The sequence below is a fragment of the Tachyglossus aculeatus genome, chromosome 17 (assembly GCF_015852505.1).
Source record: "Tachyglossus aculeatus isolate mTacAcu1 chromosome 17, mTacAcu1.pri, whole genome shotgun sequence".
NCBI lineage: Eukaryota > Metazoa > Chordata > Mammalia > Monotremata > Tachyglossidae > Tachyglossus > Tachyglossus aculeatus.
Window position 1 is genome coordinate 35736225 of NC_052082.1, and position 24873 is coordinate 35761097.

Consider the following 24873-nt stretch of genomic DNA (forward strand, 5'->3'; position numbering starts at 1 on the left):
TTCCACCACTTGTCTGATGGATGACCTTGGACAAGTCACTTTACTTCCTCTGTGCCTCAGGTACCCCTTCTATAAAATGGAGATTAAGACCGTGAGCCCCATGTGGGACAGGAAGTGTGTCCAACTTGTTTGACACAGAGAAGCAGGGTGGCTCAGTGGAAAGAGCCCGGGCTTTTCAGTCAGAGGTCAGGGGTTCAAATCCCAGCTCTGCCAATTGTCAGCTGTGTGACTTTGGGCAAGTCACTTCACTTCTCTGGGCCTCAGTTCCCTCATCTGTAAAATGGGGATTGACACTGTGAGCCCCGCGTGGGACAACCTGATCACCTTGTAGCCCTCCGGCGCTTAGAACAGTGCTTTGCACATAGCGCTTAACAAATACCGTCATTGTTATTATTATTATTCTTAAACCCAATTTACTTATAGCCATCCCAGCACTTAGTACAGTGCCTGGCACATAGTAAGCGCCCAACAATCACCACAGTTTCGTCCCCATTTTTCAGGTGAGGAAACTGAGCAGTAAAGCAACTAGTCCAAGCTCACAAGCAGGCGAGTGGTGGAGTTGGGACTAGAACCCAGGTCTCTTGATTCCTTTCCACTAGGCCTCACATAGCGGTACGTTACAGCTTGACGTTTCCTTCCGGAAACCAATCCAAGATTTTAGAAGGGAGTTCTTGTTGCGGGGTCGGGGGCCTGGGGGTGTTCTGTTTTCCGAAATAGATATCAGGGCTGTTTCTGTTTTGCATCATCTTCTGCCATAGCTTGGCACCACCCCTGCGCCCACTGTGCCCACTGCTTTGCCCAATGTGGAAACTACATTGGGAGGTGACTCTGTGGGGCTAGAATGGGAGGCAGGGCGGGCTGGTGGTGAGTGGGTAACCTGTTATTGTACTGACTCCTCCTCTAGACAGAAAAATCCGGATCTGGAGTACCCTTACTGGCCTCAGTTGAATGCCTGGTATAGTATTTCTCAAGGTCATCTGAAGTGCTGGGAGTTTGGGGATGGAAGGGCGAGGCGAGGGGGAGAGGAACAGGGGTCTGGGTCTCAGGAATTTCTCCCAAATGAAAGCTCCATTGGCAGATGATTAGCTATTATTTCCCTCTTTTGAAGGACCAAACTATAGCCTGGCAGTCTCCCAGTAGACCCCTATTATATTTTGAGTTTTCTTTTATAACGTTGTTAAAACTTGACGCTCCTGCCTTCGGCAGGCTGATTTTTTTTGTTCGTTTTTCACACGCACAGTAGACTTTAAAAAGATGTCATAGTCGGTACTCTAATCCCTTTTCATCTAAAATAGAGTGGCACGGTGGTTTCAAAGGGCTCCTCTCCAGAAGTTTGTCATTATTTTTAGGTTGAATGAATCGCTTTGGTGGAAGAGTCACCTTATCTTGCTTAGCGTTTGATATTCTGTGTGCTTTGAAATTGACCCTGCTGATATATTCGGTTTAGAGAATGTGCACTGTTTGCCCTTGGTTCTTAGAAGATTGTTCGCAGGGACTTTCATGTGGTGTCACAGGTGAATGGCTTTCCAAAGAGCTCTTCTTCTTCTTCCTGTCAATACACTTGGTTTTAGCGCCGGTAAAAACCGCCGTTATCAGATTATATCCAAATCATCCTTGGCCATCACTGTACAGTTCTAACGTGTCTGAACGTCCCCTTTCTGGAGCATGCCCAACCTGTTATTGCTTCTTGTATTCTTCAGTTGCTTCTTGTATTCTTACTCAAAACTAAAGCCTCTGGACTCTGAGTTCTACCACCACCACCACCTTGGACTTCTATTTTCTTTCCCCTAAGGAACTCACTTCACCTGTCAGTCTTAGTACTGTTTTCTTCAGCTCATCAAGGGAACTTGTGCAGAGGGCTTGATTTGCCCCAGGATACTCTGAGAGTCAATATCAGGGCGAATAATAGAATCCAGGCCTCCTTTTTCTTTCCTTTCATTCATTCAGTCGTATTTACTGAGCGCTTACTGTGTGCAGAGCACTGTACTAAGCGCTTGGGAAGTACAAATCGGCAACAGAGACGTCTCCTACCCAGCAGCAGGCTCACAGTCTTGAAGACGAGCTCAAAGTCTAGGAATATTATTATTTCTAATAATAGTATTTGTTAAGCACTTCCTATGTGCCAGGCACTGTGCTAAGCACTGGGCTAGATACGAGTTAATCAGGTTGGATGCAGTGGCTGTCCCACTTGGAGCTCACAGTCTCAATCCCCATTTTACAGATGAGGTGACAGGCGCAGAGAAGTGAAGTGACTTGCCCAAGGTCCCCCAGCAGACAGATGGCAGAGCCAGGATTAGAACCCAGGTCCCAGGCCTGGGCTGTTTCCACTAGACCACCCTGCATCTCCTAATGTGCAGGCCTCTTATCCACTAGATTTCGTTGCCTTCCTTCACTCGTGATTATCGGAGTGATAAAGGAGCGTATTTTTAATGTCCTGTAACTTTGCTTCGCAACAGTAAGTTGAGGAAGGAAATTGAGAAATGCCCCAAAGTGAGTGTTCAGAATCGGAAAGAAAACGGTATAAATTTAGAACTGGTTTCAGTAGATGAAGGAAATCAACCTCTTTTTCTAGTTCTCCCCCCCTGTAAGTAATTTAACAATTGGCCACGTTAAAGTCCTTTTGGCCTCTGCTGAGCAAGGTACTTTGTGTGCTGTCACCGAAACTAAAGCCGTTCCTGTCCTATCTGGGAAAAGAGGCTTTTGTCCCTTCTTTTTCTGCCACCGCCCTTGGGTGTTCTGCTGATTAGTATCTAATGATATGACCAGAGTTAAATAGAGCTGCGGTGGATCCCACACTACCCCAAATCCTGTTTCTCGTCAGCCACTCTCATCGAGTCCAAGTCAGTGCCATTTCGGAGCCAAAGAAAACCCAAGTAAGGTTTCCCCCCTTACAATAAGTAATTGTTGGTGGCCCACGGTGAGATTTCTCCTTCATGGGCTCCTGAAAACCAGCGTAGGATATTGTTCCAGCTTCCATTTTTTTGCCCCGAGGAGCCTCTCGTTCCAATCCACCGTTTATGTAGGAGCCAGCCAACTGAACGTGGAGAGTTGGTTGCTATGTGTACAGGGCAGGAGGCCAAACCCTGGCATGGGAATCTGCGTAGGCGCCTCTCCGAGGGCGTGCACTTCAGCCTAGCCCGCCTGAAAGTCACGGAGCCCTTTAGGGTGGGCACAGCGGGGGCAGGGGAGGAGAGAATAAAGACCACATTGGGGCATCAGTTGGGTCTGGGGGCCATGGGAACCTAACAATCCTAGCAGTTTTTAAAAAGATTTGCCCAAGTTGCCCTGGGCAAGTGGAAGGAGATAAACAACCCCTTCCTTTCCACGGCTGTTCTGGGGGAGTCTCTGAGCACTTGATAATCGCCCCATAATTTACTGATTGGGAGTCTCTGAGCACTTGATAATCACCCCATAATTTACTGATTTGTATTTCCGTCTGTCTGCTCCTCTAGACTGTAAATTCCCTGTGGACAGAGAGCGACTACCAACCTGTTCTCTCCCAAGCACTTACTACAGTTGCCCTGCAACTTTAAGTTGCTCACTAAATGCAATCGATCGGAGGAGGCCCGATTGCCTATGCAGCTTGGTTCCAGATCTGTAGTAACGCGACTCTACTTGTTCTCCTTTGTTCGGTTTAGGTTCGGTTCAGGAAGAACAACTCAAAGAACTTCTAAATAGTAGTGGGGAGAGCAATGCAGACACTGTTTGGGAATGACTGATGCAGCTCGGTTCTGGCCTCAGACTCTCATGCAGTTAGCTCATCTGGTTCCTGGATGCCCCCATTCAGTCGGCAGGGATTCGGAACGGGAATCACACTCCAAGTCACAACCACCCCTCGGGCGGAACCTCTGTCTATCTGATAAACACCCGACTACACCAATGTTTCAGGCAGGATTAAGCAATCAGCAGTGGCTGGATTTTTTTTCTATTTTTTTTTTTAATGGTATTTGTTAAGCACTTACTATGTGCCAGGCACCGTACTGAGCGCAGGGGTAGATAACAAGCTAATCAGGTTGGACACAGTCCCTGTCCCGTATGGGGCTCACATTCTTCATCCCCGTTTTACAGACGAGGTGACTGAGGCGCAGAGAAGTGAAGTGACCCGCCCAACGTCCCACAGCAGACACGTGGCAGAGCCGGGATTAGAACCCAGGTCCTTCGGACTCCCAGGTCTGTGCCCTCTTGGAGGCATTTCCGCCCACAGCTTGCGTCAGGTTTTCAGGACCGCGTGAGGGAGAACCAAAGAAATTGTTGAGCGAAGACAGGGACGATGCCCACGTTGATGAGTTAAGGGCAGCTCATTCAGAGGACTCGTCAAACTTCGACGGTCCAGAGCATCCTCATGAGACGCCGAAACAGGTGGGGAAGGAGTTGCGGTTTCTGTACCGCCGGCCTAAGTCTTGGGGTCGAAACAGCGTGCTTCTGTTTTCAAAACCCCAGTGGACCGAGTTCAGAGGGGTGCACCATTGTTCAGAAAAAATTTGCCAGCCAAGGGGTGCTGTAAGAAGAAAAATGAGGTGGGACAGATTCCTCACGGGTGGGTGCATCTTGGTTGGGTTGACAAAACGCCCACTGTCCTTCGGGCAGAGTAGTTGAGCAGAAGTTTGTCTTTATTGTACTCGTCCAGATGACGGCACGCTCTAAACGGGGAGTTCTTAGGTCAGTCCTTTCCACACTTAGATAACACTTCAGTCCTGGTGGAAGGAAAGGAAGCCGCCAACTGTTTCCCCCAGTTGGTCACGATACTCTCAGTTTGGCCCTTCTTTCCTCACGTCTCTGTTATTTTGTTGTGCAACACCCTTCGGCCCCACAGACAGTTAGTGTCGCAGGTGACTGCCAGTTGTGATTTGTTTTCTCAGTTTATCCAGGGTTGGGGGACACTGAGATCTTGGAACCTAAAAAGCGGACTGACTCCAGGTGGTCATTCTGGATCGGAACATTGGTAGGTGTCCCTCTGAGTGCGGCTTTTGGACTGCAGGTGGGTAGCCTCAATCCGGGGAAGGTTCCAGGACATTATGAAAAGAATCGGGGCAGTGGTCTCACATTTCTACCCTTCTTCTCCCTTCCTCTCTCCCCCTCCCCCTGCCCAATTCCAGTATCATACAAAGTCCTTCTAATTTTGCCGTGACACTCGACATGCTGTGTGTCCCAAGCTCAATAGCCCCTTGATCTTAACGGGATCTTTTACAAGTATCACCTGTAGGAATTGGCCAGCTCAGAATGCTCCAACTGCGAAGAAAGTCAAATTTGAGCTGCTAACAAGACACCCCCAGAGGGAAGAGAAGCCTCTGGGGTTTTATCGTGAGGGCCAAACTGGCCAACAAAAATTATTTTACTTATTTTAGCGAGGGGTGATTTGGTGGTGTGTTTAGCTCCGCCCCCTTTGTGAAGGCCCTCATTGGTGTGGCCTTTGGGTTTTTGTTTGCTTGTCTGGCTTTTTGCCCCGTGGCTTTTTGTGAACTGCTTGAGCTGTGGTGTTGATTTGCTTTCTCTCCTACACAAAAGCCTCATTGACAAAGACTCCCTTCCACTGATGGGTTCATAGGCAGCATAATACTAATGAATGCACTTGCGCCCAACTTGGAGCATCATGTGGTTGCTTTTGCGGAGCGGTTCTGTGCCTCCGTCGCTGTGCGGGTGGAGTTGCCCTCCGCGTGTAAGAGAACACGGGGCGGCAACTTTCCAAGAGGAGGAAGGAGGCTTAGGTGAATCCTTCTGCTTCCGTGCCTCCCCAGGTCGCCCGCCCCCAACAGTGCTTCCCGACGACTCATGATTATCAGCCCCCTGCCTCGATAGACGGGAATGATGTCTAATTCCCATCTGTATCTTCACTCTCAGCGCTTAGGACGGTGCTCTGCACACGGCTAGTGCTTAATCCGTACGATTACTACTCTCCCAATCCAGTTTGCCTCACTCTGTCTCCACATCCCCATCGTATAACACCAGCCCCGTCATGGGCAAACAGCCCCTCTTCGCCCTATACTTGTACTTCTCAGTCCGCCTCCGCCTTCTTGCTGTCACGAGACCTGCCGAAGCTGTGTCCCCTGGCACTCTTTCCCAAGGCAGCCTTGCCCTTTCCCGCCCTTGACTCATGGGGAACGATGAAACGATCGTCCTCCTCCGTGGCCCCACCTTCCCTACCCCCACGTCTCGCCCTTTCCACCTCTCACGTGGCGGAGCCCCAGGTGGGCGCACCCGCTTAAACTCTTAGGGTGAAGGCGCCTCCGGCCCAACCCCGAGATCCCGTGAGGATGACCGGAGCCTCCTGGGGCCGGGACAGGGGGGCTGGAAGGGGCGGCAAGTCAGTGGGGGGTGATGGCTCCAAACTCTCTCCTTCCCCATTCCCCCGCCTCCATGCTTCCCTTTGTTTCTGAACGATTCCACGCCTTTCTCATCATCTTCCTTTCAACCCCATCACCTCCCCGATCTTGGAAACCACAGCAAATCACATGGCAGCAGTAAGCAAGGGAACTCATCTTTCACCAGTCTTCTCGAAGATGGTAGTGATGGCCGACACCTTTGCGACGCTTTGCTGTTTCCTCGGGGTTTCTTCCACATGGTTGTGTTAGTGAAGCGGGGAGTCCCCTCCTTCCTTGTAGATTTCAGCAGGAGTGCCATCAGGGTCAGAGTGTCTTTGCATGGCTCTGACTGCCCTGAAGACTCCTCCAGTAGTTGGGTCCGGGTCAATTTCTCCCCTTGTTGGGCATCATCAATCAGTCATTTGTTGAGCAGTGCCACTTTGCATGGCTCTGACTGCCCTGAAGACTCCTCCAGTAGTTGGGTCCGGGTCAATTTCTTCTCTTGTTGGGCATCATCAGTCGGTCATTTGTTGAGCAGAGCACTGTACCACGCACCTGAGAGAATACAGTACAACAGAATTAGCAGATGCGTTCCCTGCCTATAACAGTCATCCTCAAAATAGTAGGCCTGTTGAAAAGAAAATGGAAAGGTTTTTGCCATCTCTTCAGAACTCCATCTTGTCTGTGATGAAATTGGAGCCATCGACTTCATTCTAACTTTTGGTGGCTTGTAAGGCTCGGTTCTGTGTCCTCGCCAGTCATTGCCCTGGGAAACTCATCCACTCGGATAGTTTGTTATCCCAACCTCAGTCCTCCCCCCCCAGCCCCCATGGGTAACTCCCAAATGTACCTCACCAGCCCTATCTCACTTTTGTTGCAGTCTCACGCTTTCTCCTCCTCTAGATCCGTCTTTCCGTTGGGTGATCTGTCCCCAGTTCTGGCTCAGTATGCCCCAAACTGAACTCATGACCCCTCCTTAGTTTCCCCTCCCTCAGCCTCCCAGAAGCTGTCCATCTTATTTGCCGGTTTGCCTCCGAATCCCCCGGATCCTTCCTCTACAGTATTTCTGGATTCTTCCCCTCTTCTGTCATGGCCACAACCCCGTGTCATAGCCAAGGGGGATTACCTTATCACCCTCTCCTCAGTTTACCCTGCATTTAACTGTACATCTATACTAGTGCTGTTTGGTAGGCATCAATCCCCACCAAAACCTTCGAGTGGTGCCCATTTGTCTCTGATCAAATAAGCGGCATAAAGCAGAGTGGCCCGGTGGCAGGAGTCAGAGGACCTGGCTTCTAAGCCCAGCTCTGCCAGCCGCTTGCTTTTTTGGACTTTAATTTTTCTGTCTGTTACCTCATACTTAAATTGGGCATAATAATAATAACCAAATCCTCCTCCCTCCGATTTAGTCTGTGAGCCCAGTGTGAGACAGTGACTGTGCCCAACCTGATAAACTTGTATAATAATAAGAATTAAGTGCTTACTATGTGCAAAGCACTGTTCTAAGCACTGGGGAGGTTACAAGGTGATCAGGTTGTCCCACGGGGGGCTCACAGTCTTAATCCCCATTTTTGCAGGTGAGGTCACTGAGGCACAGAGAAGTTAAGTGAGCAGCGTGGCTCAGTGGAAAGAGCATGGGCTTTGGAGTCAGAGGTCAGGGGTTCAAATCCTGGCTCTGCCAATTGTCAGCTGTGTGACTTTGGGCATGTCACCTAACTTCTCTGGGCCTCAGTTCCCTCATCTGGAAAATGGGGATTAAGACTGTGAGCCCCCCGTGGGACAACCTGATCACCTTGTAACCTCCCCAGTGCTTAGAACAGTGCTTTGCACATAGTAAGTGCTTAATAAATGCCATCATTATTAGTAGTAGTAGTAGTATTAAGTGACTTGCCCAGAGTCACACAGCTGACAATTGGCGGAGCCGGAATTCGAATTCACGATCTCTGACTCCCAAGCCCGGGCTCTTTCCACTGAGCCACGCTGCTTCTTGTATCTACCCCAGAACTTAGATCGGCGGTATTAAGTGCTTACTACGTGCCAAGCACTGTACTAAGCACTGGGGTGGGTACGAGATCATCAGGTTGGACACAGTCCCTATCCTGCGTGGTCTGAGTCCCCGTTGTATAGATGAGGTTACTGAGGCGCAGAGAAGTGAAACGACTCACCCAGGGTCACACAGCAGACCTGGGATTAAATAATAATAGTATCTGGTAAGCGCTTACCATGTGCCAAGCGGCCGTGCTCTATCCACTGGACCACGCTGCTTCGTTTCTAGTAAGGGCTTAAATACCATTAAAAGAAACAAGAAACAGCCAAACAAGCCTGTCTCATTCCTCCCTGTGCATCTTCCCAAGCTAACCCTCCAACTGCACCTCACTTTCAAGAACCCCCTCACATCTCCAACCCATTGATCACACTTTTCCCCCTGCTAGCCCCCGTCCCCTATTTCCAATCGAGAAACTGATGCCCCTCCCTACATTCACCGCTCTCCTAAAAAGCCTTCCCTGATTAATTCACACCTCCCTGGCCCAACCATCCCAATAGCCAAACCTTCACACTAGTGTATATCAGCTCATTTAGTGCCTATTTGGGCTCTCAATCAGTTATCGAAGGTATTTGTTGAGCGCTTGTGCAATACACCTGCACTTATTATTTGTTTGCAGTTTGCTTCCTTGTCCTAGCCGCTAAGCACCTAACAGTATTCTGCTTACAAGGGTCAGTAGATTCAGAGCCGGAGGAGAGATTCGGTCCAGATCGGCCTGGGAAACGTAGAGATTTCTACTTTTTTCGGCATAATGTAACTGTGGTAGATAAGAGAATGTGTCTGTCAACTTTCGTATTGTACTCTCCCAGGCATAGAATGGCGCTCTCCCCGCAGTAAGTGCTCACGAAATACAGTTGAGCGACAGGAGGTTTCTGTAGGACACTTTATAGGGCTTTTACTTCAGAAAATCCAGAGCATTTTGTGGGAAGGTCTGCAGTTTGGAGATTTGCCAAATTGGGATGGGGCTTTTTTATGGAAAAAGCTAACCAATTTTCCTTGTCTGTAGCGAACGGAACAAGAAGAAATTGGTTTCATTAGCACTGAGAGTTTGGATATAAGGAAGAGGTTTTTGAATGAGTGGTAAACACTGGAATAGGATTCTCAGGGAAGTTGGGAAGTTTTCCTTGCTAATGATTTTAAAAAAAATCGGGGGGGGGGGGGGGGCGGGGAGGCGGTCATCTGTCCTGAATGATTCAGGCAATTATCTCCTGGAGGCAGGATGCTGGACTAAATCAGTCCATCCATCAGTCGTATTTACTGAGTACCTACTGTGTGCAGAGAACTGTACTAAGCGCTTGGGAGATGACCTCAAAGTCTGTTTCAAGCCTGTGATTCCACCCTCCCGTATTCCCACAGCCCTTGTGTGTTCGCAGCAGAGCTCTGCCCAAGAACTGATTCATGTAAATTAACCAGAAGAACCCAGATTTCTTTCACTACCTGTTAATGTTTCTGTGCAATTCAGCAAGTAAAATCACCTACCAATTTGACCTTCACAGGGAGCCAGGGGACAAAGGTGTGCAGTTTGAAGCTGTTCCAAATCTTGGCTCTGCCAAGTTTCATCATCCCGGCTTCAGATGAAACTTGGTGCTAAGGTTTTGTACATTGTAGTTCTACCTGTGTAGATAATAGTTCCATCTTTAGGTGATCTCTGAATTAATCTCTCTGCCTTCTCTGCTGACATAATGGATAATTCCGAAATTCCTCTTGGAGTTTGTTGAATAAGTTTTTGCTTCCTCTCCTAACCTGTTTAAAGCGACTGTACAAAGCAAAAGGTTGCTTGAAGAACTCATTCACTCACACAGCTTCAACTTACCACCTTTCTGAGGATGATACCTAAATCTACATCCCTAGCCCTGTCTCCTTCCTCCCTCTGCAATCTCGCATTTTCTCCTGCCTTCAAGACAACTTTACCTGGCCGTCCTCCCGTCACCTCAAACTGAATGTGGCTAAAACTGCACTTTCCTTGAACTCTGTCGTCCCACTCCCTTTCCTGTCACTGTAGACGGCACCACAATCCTTCCTGTGTCACAGACCCGTAACGCTGGCTGACTCCTCTGTCATTCAATCCACATATTCAAGCCGTCACTTGAATAGAGAAGCAGCGTGGCTTAGTGGAAAGAGCAGGGGCTTGAGAATCGGAGGACGTGGGTTCCAATCCCGGCTCCGCCACTTGTCTGCTGTGTGACCTTGGGCAAATCACTTTAACTTGTCTGTGCCTCAGTTCCCTCACCTGTAAAAATGGGGATTGAGACTGTGAGCCCCACGTGGGGCAACCTTGTATATACCGCAGCGCTTGGAACAGTGCTTGGCACGTAGTAAGCGCTTAACAAATACCATCATTATTATTGTTGTTATCATCACTAAATCCTGTCAGTTCTACCTTCGCAACATTGTTAAAATCCACCCCTTCTCCATCCAGACTGCTACCGTCTTAATACAAGCACTTATCCTATCCCACCTGGATTATTGTATCCATCTCCTTGCTGACCCCCCTGCCTTCTGTCTCTCCCCACTCCAGTCTATACTCCACTCTATTTCTCAGATCATTTTCCTACAAAAACGTTCAGACTCCCATTTCCCCACTCCTCATCATTGGCTTGGCTGCTCTCCTACTCCAACCCAGCCCCTCTAATGCTAACCTTCTCACTGTCTATCTTGCCCCCAACCTCTCGCCCACATCCTGCCTCTGGCCTGGAATGCCCGCCCTCCTCATATCAGACGGTTGCTTTCCCCCACTTCAAAGCCTGATTGAAGGCACATCTCCTCCACGAAGCCTTCCCTGCCTAAGCCCTCCACTCTTCTCCCACTCCCGTCTGCGTCAGCAACTGTTCCGATCCAAGCTAATCAGGTTGGACACATTCCCGTCCCACACAGGACAGTGTTAAGCAGGAAGGAGGACAGGTATTGAAGCCCCCGATGAGGAAACCGAGGCATGGAGAAGTGAAGCGACTTGCCCAAGGTCACACAGCAGGCAAGCGGCAGTGCCAGGATTAGAACCTAGGTCATTCAACTCCCAGGTCTGGGCTCTTTCCATGAGGCCATGCTGCTCCTCAGGCCGTGGGCCTGAGGCTATGGATTGCTCACCGGTAGCACGGTCACCGAAGTTACATTCCGTGTTATCCCGGTCCCACCGGCATGGAATTAGAGGAAGAGTGACCTGAAACCCAGTTTCAGTCAGAATCCTTTTTGCGGAAGGGAGGCTGCCTGGTCTAATGGGAAGAGTGTGGGAGTGGGAATCAGCCGGCCGGGAGAATCTTGGACAAGGCAGTGGCCTCATCTGTAAAAACCTGCCTCCTTCAAATCCTAAAAGTTTGAGCTCCCCAGTCCAAGCTGACTGTCTGGGTATCCATCCTCTGGCTTGGTAAATAGTCAGGGCTTAATAAATGCCAGAAATAATAAGAGATTCCTCGGGAGAGGAAAGCCAAATGAGCCGTCCCCTTTACATCTAAATCGATTATTAGGTGGTATGTGACGTTTATTTCTCTTTGCCAAGAGCCTCTCCAAAGATGGTTGCTTGACATTAGGAATGGGGCTTTGTCCTCAGTCAGTAATATTGATTCAAGTGAGTAGTGCGAGGCTTAATATCTTAGACTTTTCATTTTCTCTTTGTAGAAATAGTGAGTGAGCTTACACCGTAGAAGGACTACCTTTCTCCAACTCCATTCTGCCTTTGAGTCACATTTTACTTGTGGGATACAGGCCCAAGTGTGGAGAAGCGCGGGGCGGGGGAATTGGGATGGCATTTTGTCCTAATGGATAGAAAACAGGCCTGGGAGTCAGAAGGAACTGGGTTCTAATCCCGGCTCTGCCCCGCGTCTGCTGTGTGACCTTGGGCAAGTCACTTCACTGTGCCCCGGTTACCTCATCTGTAAAATGAAAATTAAGACTTGGAGCCTCATGTGAGACAGGAATTGTGTTCAACCCGATTTGCTCGTATCTACCCCGGCGCTTAGTACAGTGCCTGGCGCATGGTAAGGGCATAACAAATACCATTATGGTGTTTACTGTTTTGGGGAAAAGAGAAGTTAGGTGGGGTAAGCTTCACGGTGGAGCTTCCTGGAGGGGGTAGGGTTTTGAAGATGGGGAGAGGTATGGAGGAGGAGAGAGATCCAGGCCAGACAGAAGGCCCAGGGAAGAGGTAGAGGACAAGGAGATAAGATGGAGGAACGCTGATTCGGTTGGTATTTGAAGGAGTGCAGTGTTTCAGCTGAGTTGTAGTCTGAGAGGAGTAGTGGGAAAGCTGATGGAATGTCTTCTAAAATAAGGGTTCTTTTCTTGATGCCGCGATGACCTGATTCTTCCCCTTCTCTCGGGCTGCTCCTTCTCAGTCTCTCTTGCTTAATTCTTCCTTGGCTTCTCAGCCCCAACAGTGGGACTTCCTTTAAGGCTCTGTTCCTTCACTTCTCACTCAACAGCTAGAGAAGCAGCGTGGCTCAGTGGAAAGAGCCCGGGCTTGGGAGTCAGAGGTCATGGGTTCTAATCCCGGCTCTGCCACTTGCCAGCCATGTGACTTTGGGCAAGTCACTTCTCTTCTCTGGGCCTCAGTGACCTCATCTGGAAAATGGGGATGAAGACTGTGAGCCCCCCCGTGGGTCAGCCTGATCACCTTGTATCCTCCCTAGCGCTTAGAATAGTGCTTTGCACATAGTAAGCGCTTAACAAATGTCATCATTATTATTATTATTACTACTCCCTGGGAGAGGTCAGCAGCTACCACTTCTGTGAAAGGCTTCATGTCCTTTACACATTTCCTCTTCTCTCCAAGTTGTGGCCCTTAAAGTGCCTGAAGCGCAGTTTGTGTAAAACTGAAATCTTCGTCAGTCCTCTTCCAAATCCTCTCCTCCCTTGAGCTTTTCCATCGTAGCAGCAGCATCACTGTACTCCCAGTCTGAGGCCCCAGACGGTGGCGTTTTAACCTTAACTCCTCCCTGTCTTTTTTTCATCCCTCCATTAAGTCTGCACAAAACCTTGCTGGTTTTTTTTCCCTGCTCAACATTTCCAGGATCCGCCTCTTCCTCTCTGTCCCAAAAGCCACAAAGCCTCACTCATCCTTCTCACAAACCTCCCTCTCTCCAACTTCTCCCCTCTCCAGTTCCTACTTTACCCTGCTGCTCAGACTCTTTTTATGGCATTTATTAAGCGTTTGCTATGTGCCAAGCACTGTTCTAAGTGCTAAACTAAATACAAGCTAATCGGTTGGACACAGTCCCTGTCCCACACGAGACTCACAGTCTTAATCTCCATTTTACAGATGAGGTAGCTGAGGCACAGAGAAGTGAAGTGACTTGCCCATGGTCACACAGCAGACAAGTGAAGGACCCAAGTCCATCTGGCTCTCAGGCCCACTAGACCACACTTGCTTCTCAGCCTCCTCAGCTTCTTTTCTCAAGTGCCATCCTGCACACATCTCCCCGTCTCTGAAAAACCCTCAGTGGTTACCTTTCTCCTCTCCTCATCAAGCCGAAATTTGTGACCGTTGGTTTTAAGGCCCTCGATCAGCTCTCTCTCTTACTTATCCATTCTCTTCTCCCGCCTCACCTCTGTCTGCTCTCTTTATGCCTCTCAAGCCTACCTACTCACGCTGCTTTGTTTTCGTCTTTCCCTTCTCCGACTTTTGCTCACACTCTCCTCCCTGCCCTGGAGCTCTTTCTCCATCTTCGTGTGAAGTCATATCTCCTCTAGGAAGCCTTCCCCAACTCATTTCACGCTTCATCCCCAATTGCTCCTTGTCACACTTGTGTGCATGTCAGCTTACTCTCCCCTTTCCGCACCGCCTCCTACTTATCCGCTTCTTTTTTGTCCTCTCTGGACGTTAATTAGAGTCTGCTTCCCCGCCTTAGATTTCAAGGTCTCGAATGCAGGGATTATGTGTATTAACGCTGTTGTACTCTGCCGGGCACTCCGTAGCGGGATGTGGACACAGAAGGTATAAATACTATCAAACGTGGCCGGGTTAACGCCTATTTTTATTAATGGTATTTTCTTAAGCACTTAACACTGTGTTCATTCATGCAGTCGTATTTATTGAGACCGGTGCGGTGAGTTCTCCGTTTCATGGGTCCTCGCCCTCTCATTTCCTCAGGTCTGTTGGCGAGATGAGCCGGATGGAAGAACTGTGTGGCGTGTTCCAGAGCAGCGGAGGAGAGTGCCGTGCCCCTCAGTTGAAAAGTCCAGCCGAAGGAAAGGCCGACGCAGCCAGCAAGGAGCCGCCGTGGGAAATGGTGATGGATAAGAAACACTTCAAACTCTGGAGGCGTCCAATTACCGGGACGCACCTGTACCAGTATAGAGGTCAGTCCCCCGTTTCCCGCCTCCCCGATTGATCCCACTGGATTCGAAGCTCTTTGAGAGCGGGGAGCGCGCCCGCCTCCTCGGCTGCGCTCTCCCAAGCAGTCGGGAGACCGCTCTGCACCCAGTAAACGGTTGTGACCTAGTGGAAAGAGCACCGACCTGGGGAGGCGGAGGACCTGAGTTCTAATCCCGAACCTCCCGTTTGCCTGCTGTGTGACCCAAGTCACCTCACTTCTACGGGCCTCAGTTGCCTCAACTGTAAAATGAGGATTCCGTATCTGTTCTCCTTCCTAGAAGCAGCGTGGGTCAGTGGGAAGAGCCCGGGCTTTGGAGTCGGAGGTCACGGGTTCAGATCCCGGCTCGGCCAAATGTCAGCTCTGTGACTTTGGGCAAGTCACTTAATTTCTCTGTGCCTCAGTTACCTCATCTGTAAAATGGGAATTAAGACTGTGAGCCCCCCGAGGGACAACCTGATCACCTTGTAACCTCCCCAGTGCTTAGAACAGTGCTTTGCACATAGTAAGCACTTAATAAATGCCATTATTATTATTATTATTGCTTAGACTGCATGTTCCGCATGAGACAGGAACTGTGTCCAGACTATTTGTCCCCTACCCACCCCAGTAAAGACTGTGAGCCCCCCGGGGGACAACCTGATCACCTTGTGACCTCCCCAGTGCTTAGAACAAGGCTTTGCACATAGTCAGCACTTAATAAATGCTATTATTATTATTATTATTATTATCATTATTATTATTATTATTAGGGCTTGGCATGTGGTAAGCACTTGAATGTCATTAAAAAAAAATAAAGCACTCAATAAATACCACGGATCCTAGAAACACTGTATTGTTCAATCTCATAGATTGTGAGAAATGAACGCCGCTAATTATACTTCCGACTGGGCTGATGAAGTTTGAGTCTCTGCATGGTGGCAGGAAATCCTGGTTCATTTCCACTTGTGACAGGCCAAAATGGAGCGGAAGGCCGAAGATCTCGGCGTCACCAACGCTTAGCTGATTCCGGCCGGGGGAAAGTACTACCTGTGTAGGTAGAGAGGGCAGGTCTGGGACGGGTTCAGCCTAGAACACACACAACACACAGTGGTTTTGGCAAACCTCTTATTCTCTCTCTTTTGTTTCTAGTTTTTGGGACCTACACAGATGTGACACCCCGGCAGTTCTTCAATGTTCAGGTGAGCGATCGTCTTTTCCCCGAGGTGGGAAAGTAGATCGTTTCCCGGGGCAGGAGTATTTTCTGCCCTTGCAGTGTCGGGCGGGTGGAAGGGAAGAGGCAGGTGATATCGCCAGCCAACAGGTTGGATAGAGTGAGCCCATATCTGCAGCTCGGTTTACCAAGTAGAATCATCCGCATCCCTGAGCCCCCGCAGATGCCACGCGGGGCCAGTCGCTTTTGTGCCCTCCGCCCTCTCGTCCCACAGCTGTGAGCTTCCCACTCGGTTGCCGGCTGGAGTCGTCTCTCACGGTCTAAGGGTGATCATCCCCTCTGAGACTCGAGGACCGAGAAGCTGCCCAGAGGAGTGGATTCTAGTGCTCTGGTTTTGCGGAGGGCCACTCGCACTCTTGTTTCCCTGCCAGTCAAGTACCCGCTGGGGCACGGAGGGCATCCAGCAAGGAGGCAGGCCCCGTGCCCTCAACGTGGTGCCGAGGCTCGGTGGCCCTGGTAGCGTGTGCGGCCTTCCCCACACCCACACGAGCCACTTACTTTTCTGGATTTCCAGATTTTCAGGGCTGTGCACCTCAGGGATGGCCCCAGCTGGGCAATTTCTGGTCCTCCGGTCAGAAGTGGCCACCACCGATCGATGGCCGCAACATTCATTCATCCAGTCGGATTTATCGAGCACTGTGGGCAAAGCGCCGTACTGAGTTTATGGGACAGTACAGTGTAACAATAACTGCCCACAACGAGCTCACAGTCTAGGGGGTTTAGTCATCTGAGGGTCTTGTGGGGGTGGACACCTGGTAAGAAGATATTAAAAGCAGGGAGCAGAGCAGATGCTCGCCCTCATGTGAGGCTGTAGCCGTTGGTCCGATTTTAACGCCCTCCGTCCATCTGAGGAAGAATTGTGGCTCGTGGTGGGCAGGGACTGTGTCTTCCAGCTGTGTTATACTGGACTCTCCCAAGCACTTAGAACAAGACTTTGCACACAGTAAGAGATTGGGACTAGAGCCCACGTCTCCCGGCTCCCAGAGTGCTGCTTTGTCCGCTGGCCCGACAGCAGGACTAAATAGGCTTTTAAAAAGTGTCCTGTCAAAGACTCGGGCCTGCACCCTCGCTCCCTTCCTGTGAGATCCCGCTTCAAGGCGCTCACAGTTGTAACGCCCTTCTCCTAACATCTCAACTTCATGGGCACCCGGGGAGCCCCGGACCCCGTGAGATTGGGCCCCACCTTCCTTCCCCCTCCGAGAGCCAGCTAGTCCCCCAGGCTAGACTGTGAACCCGCTGTTGGGTAGCGACCGTCTCTATATGTTGCCAACTTGTACTTCCCAAGCGCTCAGTACAGTGCTCTGCACACAGTATGCGCTCAATAAATACAATTGAATGAATCTGGAACCACGAGAGATGGAACCAAGATTGTAGCTTTAGTTTTTACCCACCACCAGCAAGGGATAACTCCCCAAGTTGACCTCAGAACCTGCCAGGGCTCCTCTCCCCCCATCTGGGGCCAGGCCAGAAGTGCTTTTTCCTCTTGTCCCTGGGCTCTGTGGGTGGGGAGCCAGAAGCCCATCTTGTCTCGGGCCCAGCCTGTCCCTGGCGGCTCTGCAATAATAGTGATGGCGTTCGTTAAGCGCTTACTACGTGCAAAGCACTGTTCTAAACGCCGGGGAGGATACAAGGTGATCAGGTTGTCCCACGGGGGGCTCACAGTCTGAATCCCCATTTTATAGATGAGGTAACTGAGGCACAGGAGAAGCAGCGTGGCTCAGTGGAAAGAGCCCGGGCTTTGGAGTCAGAGGTCATGGGTTCAAATCCCAGCTCCGTCAATTGTCAGCTGTATAATAATAATAATAATGATGGTATTTAAGTGCTTACTATGTGCAAAGCACTGTTCTAAGCGCTGGGGAGGTCACAAGGTGATCAGGTTGTCCCACGGGGGGCTCACAGTCTTAATCCCCATTTTCCAGATGAGGGAACTGAGGCACAGAGAAGTTAAGTCACTTGCCCAAAGTCCCACAGCTGACAGTTGGCAGAGCCGGGATTTGAACCCATGACCTCTGACTCCAAAGCCCAGGCTCTTTCCACTGAGCCATGCTGCTTCTCAAAGTCTGTATGACTTCGGGCAAGTCACTTGACTCTTCTGGGCCTCAGTTCCCTCATCTGTAGAACGGGGATGAAGACTGTGAGCCCCACGTGGGACAACCTGATGACCCTGGATCTCCCCCAGCGTTTAGAACAGTGCTTGGCACGTAGTAAGCGCTTAATAAATGCCATTATTATCATCATCATCATCACAGAGAAGTTGTGACTTGCCCAAGGTCACAGAGCTGACGGTTGGCAGAGCCGGGATTTGAACCCATGACCTCTGACTCCCAAGCCCGGGCTCTTTCCACTGAGCCACGATGCTTCTTTACAAGCCACCCAAGGGCCAGTTTCGGGAGCAGAGCCACCATCTCCTTGCCTTTGTCCTTTCCCCTGGTCCTTTGTGGCCAGTAGCAGGAGGGGAGCACTCTCTCCTCCTCCTCCGTCTTCTACCTCTGTCCTGCCCTGCCCCAAGTTCACCACTTGTCTGCTGTGTGACCTTAGGCGATTCGCTTCACTTCTCTGGGCCTCACCTGTAAAATGGGAGCTAAGACTGTGAGCCCCACGCGGGACATGGACTGTGTCCAACCTGATTAGCTCGTATCTACACCAGTGGCCAGCACAGTGCCTGGCACATAGTAAGCACTTAAATTCCATTTTTTTTTAAAAAAAAGGTAATAAAGACTTTGCTCGCCTCGGTCCATCCCTGACGCAGCAGTCTGGTAGGGGCTCTTCTGGTCCCCAGATCTCCGGCCTGGCCCCAACCCATCCCTCTCCGGGTGCCAGCTGGGAGTTTTTCTCCCTGCTGTGGGGCTCTGGGTTCCAAGATTTGCTGTGCCCACCCTGGCTGGGACACTTTTCCACACTTCCCTCCTTCCTCCAGTCCTTGGCAGATAAGTCAAGGGCTTTCCTGTCCTGCGACGTCCTGGGGACGGCTTGGGGCTCCCCTGGGAAGTTGGGAAAGTGGTTGCCACCCCCTTGAAGCCCCACCTTAATTTCGCTTCTGCCCTCAAAACCGTTCGAGGGTTCTAACGAGACGGAAGAGAGTAACAGTTCCATTCCCGGTTTTAATGGACCGCTAGCGCACGGAGTTTTCTTCAACTTCCTCAGAACCCTCTTTGTTCTCTTCCCAGCTGGACACGGAGTACAGGAAGAAGTGGGATGCCCTGGTCATCAAACTGGAAGTGATTGAGAGGGACGTGGTTAGCGGATCAGAGGTTGTGCACTGGGTGACTCACTTCCCGGTGAGTACTTGTCCCCCCCCTTCCCTTGGAGTTGTTTTCTCCAGCTGGTCTGACCGGAAACCTAACCGTGCTGTTTCCGTTCTTCAGTACCCCATGTATTCACGGGACTACGTGTATGTCCGGCGTTACAGCGTGGATCACGAAAACAATCTGATGGTCCTGGTGTCCCGGTGAGTGGGATCGGCGGTCGTACCTGGGAGTGGTTTGGGGGTCGAGCTATGGGGGAACCTGGGAGTGGACTTCAGTTAATAATAATAATAATGGCATTTGTTAAGCACTTACTATGTGCAAAGCACTGTTCTAAGCACTGGTGGGGATACAAGGTGATGAGGTTGTCCCACGGGGGGCTCACAGTCTTAATCCCCATTTTCCAGATGAGGTCACTGAGGCTCAGGGAAGTTAAGCGACTTGCCCCAGGGTCACACAGCAGACATGTGGCAGAGCCGGGATTTGAACCCATGACCTCTGACTCCAAAGCCCGTGCTCTTTCCACTAAGCCACGCTGCTTCTCTTTTCTCCTCTTCATGCCGGAAGGCGTCTACCGGAATCCTGTGCTGCTCTTTTGAAGCCACCTTCCCCGGTGGAGCGTCGTGGGGGGCCTGAGGGGACTGTTGATGAAGGCGTATTCTAGTCATTATTGGGAGCCCCTGGGGTGACCAAGGCAAAGCTTTCCGAAATTTGGGATCCCGCCGTCCCCTTGTGCTGCACTGGAGTCGGTCGGACTAAAAAGTGTGGCCAAGATGATGCTTCTGGGTGCAGGCTCTGGGCCCTCGCTCATGACCAGGAGACATTCCTCCCCAGGCGGATTTCTGTATGTGTGGGTGTCGATTGCCCCATCCTCTCTCTAAGCCACCTTTTCTTTGTCTTTGCCAGGGCAGTGGAGCACCCCGGGGTGCCAGAATCTCCGGAGTTCGTGCGAGTCCGGTCTTATGAGTCCCAGATGGTCATTCGCCCCCACAAATCGTTTGATGAGGTGAGTTCTCCCTCGCCTTCCAAGACGTCCCGCGGGCCTCCGAGGCTTCCCGGGCAGGGCGCCCAGCCTCACCTGGGTGTCGAACGAGCCGGGGGCTGCTAGTGGAGGGAGCCTAGGACGTAGTGAGCATTTGGCCGGATCCGCTCCTTCCCCTCCACCTCCATTCCCCCTCCACTCCCCCAGCCATAGTCCACACTCCGGTCACGTGTCATGTCACAGATTGGCTGTCACATCAGCTGTCCGGCCTCTTCGCTCTACACGCCGCTCCACAAATCCTCTTTCTGAAGCATCTCTCGGCCAGCTCTCTCCTCTCCTCCTCAAAACCCTCCACTGGCTTCCCTGGTCTCTCCGCTTCAAATAAAAAGGCTTCAAGACGCTCACCAACCGCCCCTCCCAAGCGAACCTTCTAGCTGTATACCTCACTGTCATTTCCGCCGCCCCCATCCCCTCTCTCACCCTGGCTCGGAACTCCCTCCCCGAATCCAGTGAAACATCACTCTTTCCAACATTCAAAGCCCTCCTAACATCCCACCTCGCCCAACAAACCTTCCGTGTTTAGTTGAACCCATATCAATGGCATTTCTTGAGCACTCTCCGTAATAGTTGCTTGGGAGGGATTGGCGGACACGTTCTATGCCCACAGTGAGCTTACAGTCTAGATAGAGGGGGAGACAGACATTAATATAAAAAAAAATTTAGCTTTGGAGTCAGAGGTCGTGGGTTCAAATCCCGGCTGCGCCAACTGTCAGCTGTGTGACTTTGGGCAAGTCACTTAACTTCTCTGTGCCTCAGTTACCTCATCTGTAAAATGGGATTAAAACTATGAGCCCCCGTGGGACAACCTGATCACCTTGTAACCTCCCCAGCGCTTAGAACAGTGCTTTGCACATAGTAAGCACTTAAATACCGTCATTATAATAATAATTATAATATATAATTAATAATTATATAATTATCATATAATATATAGTATAATAACATTAATATTAATATAATAGTAATTATATATTATATTATATGTTATATTATATGTATTATATATTATAATTATTATATATCATTACCTATAATACAAACCCATCAGCTAATTCAAAGTCTTAGGAACATAGTTATATGAGTCCTCAGCACTCATTTGTATGTGTTTATTACTCAAGTTTTGAATACTTTTTAGCCGTCTCCCTTGTTAGAGCGAAAGCTCCCCTGGGGGCAGGGAATGTGTCACTTCTTGATTCTCAACTTCCCAAGAGCTTAATACTTGTGCCCCACACCAAGTGGACCTGTAGTAAATGCTGCTACTACTACAGTTGTGTAGAAATGTGTAGAAATTGTGTAGAATTGTAGAAATTGTGTAGGGGCAATTGTGTAGAAATGCCCCTCCCTCTCTAAAGTGCTTTAACAGCCAAGACAGAGGCCTCCCACCTCCCAGCATCTAAGCACAAACAGCCTTCGAAAAAGAGTTTCTCCATTCTTCTGCCATTTGGCGAGTGGTGTCTTTTATCTTCCCAGCACCAAATCCCTTATTACTCTTGCGGGTCCCCAAGGGTAGCAGTCTCTCCCTTACACCCCCACGACTCTTCCGATTGTGTGAGGCTTTGGAGAACTTTCTTGTGTCTCGCTCACGGGGCTCCGGTTGGTTGACCCCTCAAAACTGTCACAGTTCTTCCCTGTTGAAGAGAAACTTTCAGACTTCTTTTTTAATGGTATTTGTTAAGTGCATACCACGCCCTAGGCATTGTACTCTGTGCTAGGGTAGATCCGTACATGCCCTACATGGGGCTCACAGCCTTAATCCCCATTTTACAAGTGAGGGAACTGAGGTCGAGAGAAGTTAAGTGACCAGCCTATGTATCCAGTCGGTCGTGTTGCTCTCAAAAGTTCTGATTCCACATTTGGCAGGAACTCCTCATTGTCTAGTCCCTTGAAATAATGCTGAAGAAAATGCTGAGAACTGTGGGGGCAAAACTACGGATTTGGGAACCCAGTTCTGTGGGTGCTCAATAAATGCTGAATTGACCGAGTGCTTTTTACGTGAGGGCGGTTTGCCCCACAAAATTACGGTGCATTTTTCTGGCTCCAGGAACTGCTCTGCTCCCCTCGTTAGACTTCCGAGTCACTTCTTTTTCGGCTCCCCCCCTTGCCCGTTGAAGTGGAACTGAAGAACATTCTCCAAAGTTCTGAGTTCCTTAGGGAAGACCATTCTAAATATCCAAGGTACAACTTGAGAATTGGGCAGGGAAGGTGGGCGAGAGAAGAGACAGGACTTCCCAGGTGGCCTGATTGTGTAGTTGAAGGGCCGCCCAAACTGGGGGATGAGAGAAACTTCGAACCAGAGGGCTCCTCCTGGAACCAGGAGGGAATCTGCCCTGTCCCCTTCCCTCAGGAGACGACGATGCCGTCAGGAGTGGGATTTTATCTTCTCCCCGAAGTTACCAGCATTCACCGGTGGAAGCGAGAGGATCCAAACGCTCTCCAGAGCGGAGCCCTGGGGCCTCTTGGTCGGAAGGAGACCGTGAGATTGACTCGGGCTTCTCCTCTTCCCTATTTCTCTCTTTCAGAACGGTTTTGATTACTTGCTGACATACAGTGACAACCCCCAGACTGTGTTTCCCCGGTACTGCGTCAGCTGGATGGTCTCCAGCGGTGAGTTGGGGAGTCGGTAGATCCGGGAAGGGAACCCGGGACAGACAGAAATGTCCCTTGCGTCCGGTTCCTGCCCCGGAGCAGCACTTGCATCCTGGATTATTGGGATGAACGGGCTCAACGGGTCCTGGAAGTAAGAACTGAATCTTGGGTCGCCTCTCCTCGATAATGGCGCTGGGCAGGGGGCCTTAGATGGCAAGTTGGGGAGGGCGGTGACATAATAATGATGACATTTGTTAAGCGATGACTATGTGCCAAGCGCTGGGTTAGATCATCATCATCATCCTCATCAATCGTATTTATTGAGCGCTTACTATGTGCAGAGCACTGTACTAAGCGCTTGGGAAGTACAAATTGGCAACATATAGAGACAGTCCCTACCCAACAGTGGGCTCACAGTCTAAAAGGGGAAGACAGAGAACAAAACCAAACATACTTACAAAATAAAATAAATAGAATAGATATGTACAAGCAAAATAAATAAATAAATAGAGTAAGAAATATTCCGCTTTGAGTTTTCTGGCTGAAAACGAGACTTTCTCAATGGAGAAAAGTGCTGATAGGAGGTGCTTGAGGAGGGTGTGATCCTACAGCCCCTTTCAGAATGGGGTGGAAGACTCTTGCTTGCCTGAGGCTCCTGGGTAAAACAGTGTCTGTCTGCATTGTTCAAAGCCCTTCTTTCCGCATATTCTTGAATACCAGTTTGCTCTCCAGTCACCTGCAGCGATGACTTCCTTAACCCTTCTCCGCTGATATCAGAATCGCTAGCATTAAATTCGCTATCTCCTTTCCCGCTGTCCCTTATGCTAAATTCATCCGGATTTGAGTGAGTACTTATACTTGCAGTAGATTAGTCCTCTCGCCAAACCGATGTAGAATGAAAGGGACTCAAGACTGAACCCCACGGTCTCACAGCGGATGAGTGTCGGGGGCGGGTCGCGGGCGGCCACCCAGGCGCCGGGCATGCGTTGTTCTCGCGCGCGGTGATCAGGTTGTCCCACGTTGGGGCTCACAGGCTTCATCCCCATTTGACAGTTGAGGGAACTGAGGCCCAGAGAATAATAATGATGGCATTTATTGAGCGCTTGCTATGTGCAGAGCACTGTTCTAGGCGCTGGGGAGGTTACAAGGTGATCAGTTTGTCCCACGGGGGGCTCACAGTTCTGGTCCCCATTTTGCAGATGAGGTCACTGAGGCACAGAGAAGCTGAGTGACTTGCCCAGGGTCACACAGCTGACAGTTGGCGGAGCCGGGATTTGAGCCCGTGACCTCTGACTCCAAAGCCCGGGCTCTTTCCACTGAGCCATGCTGCTTCTCGATGGGCTGAGGCACAGAGAAGTAAAGTGACTTGCACAGTCACACAGCCGACAAGTGGCAGAACGGGGATTTGAACCCGTGACCTCAGACTCCTAAGCCCGGGCTCTTGTAAGCCCTGGTGAGGCTTGCAGGCTTGTGGTTGTAGAGGTGCAGCATTCTCCGTCCAGGATAGTACCCGTTGGGGCAAGTCACTTCACTTCCCTGTGCCTCAGTTACCTCATCTGTAAAATGGGGATTAAAAGCGTGAGCCCCCCGTGGGACAACCTGATTACCCTGTGTCTACCCCAGTGCTTGGCGCATAGTAAGCGCTTAACAAACGCCATCAGTTAGCTTCAATTCTGTTTGTTCCGACGACCTGACACCTGTCTACATGTTTTGTTCTGTTGTCTGTCTCCCCCTTCTATACTGGGAGCCCGTTGTTGGGTAGGGACCGTCTCTCTCTGTCACCAACTTGTACTTCCCAAGCGCTTAGTCCAGTGCTGTGCATCCAGTAAGCGCTCAATAAATACGACTGAACGAATGAATTATTATTATTATTGTAGAACTGCTTTCCTGCCCTTATCAGGCAGCTCCGGATGCGGGGGAAAGGAAAGAAGTGGGCGAGGGAGGAGCCGGAATTTTTCCAGTTGGCAGTCATGGTGTTTGTTAAGCGCTTACTGTGTGCCAGGCGTTGTACTAAGCGCTGGGGTAGATACAAGCAAATGGGGTTGGACACAGTCCCTGTCCCATATGGGGCTCACGGTCTCAATCCCCATTTTGCAGATGAGGTCACCGAGGCCCAGAGAAGTGAAGGGACTTGGCCCA

General features: G+C 50.3%; 1 protein-coding gene across 4 annotated transcripts in view; it reads left to right on the forward strand.

The window, feature by feature from the left end:
- The window catches only part of STARD7 (StAR related lipid transfer domain containing 7), a 36808-nt gene that overhangs the window by 11231 nt on the left and 704 nt on the right, over positions 1–24873 (forward strand). Inside the window, exons 1-7 of one of the 4 annotated variants that reach the window (XM_038759405.1) lie at positions 4147–4170; positions 14426–14634; positions 15780–15829; positions 19029–19139; positions 19227–19309; positions 20013–20112; positions 22668–22752. In XM_038759405.1, the coding sequence (XP_038615333.1) occupies positions 14439–14634; positions 15780–15829; positions 19029–19139; positions 19227–19309; positions 20013–20112; positions 22668–22752 (625 nt within the window). In that variant the 5' untranslated portion in view covers positions 4147–4170; positions 14426–14438. Of the gene's footprint in view, positions 1–4146; positions 4171–4859; positions 4979–14425; positions 14635–15779; positions 15830–19028; positions 19140–19226; positions 19310–20012; positions 20113–22667; positions 22753–24873 lie in introns of those variants that run through there. The other 3 variants (XM_038759404.1, XM_038759403.1, XM_038759406.1) reach the window with 3 other exon arrangements.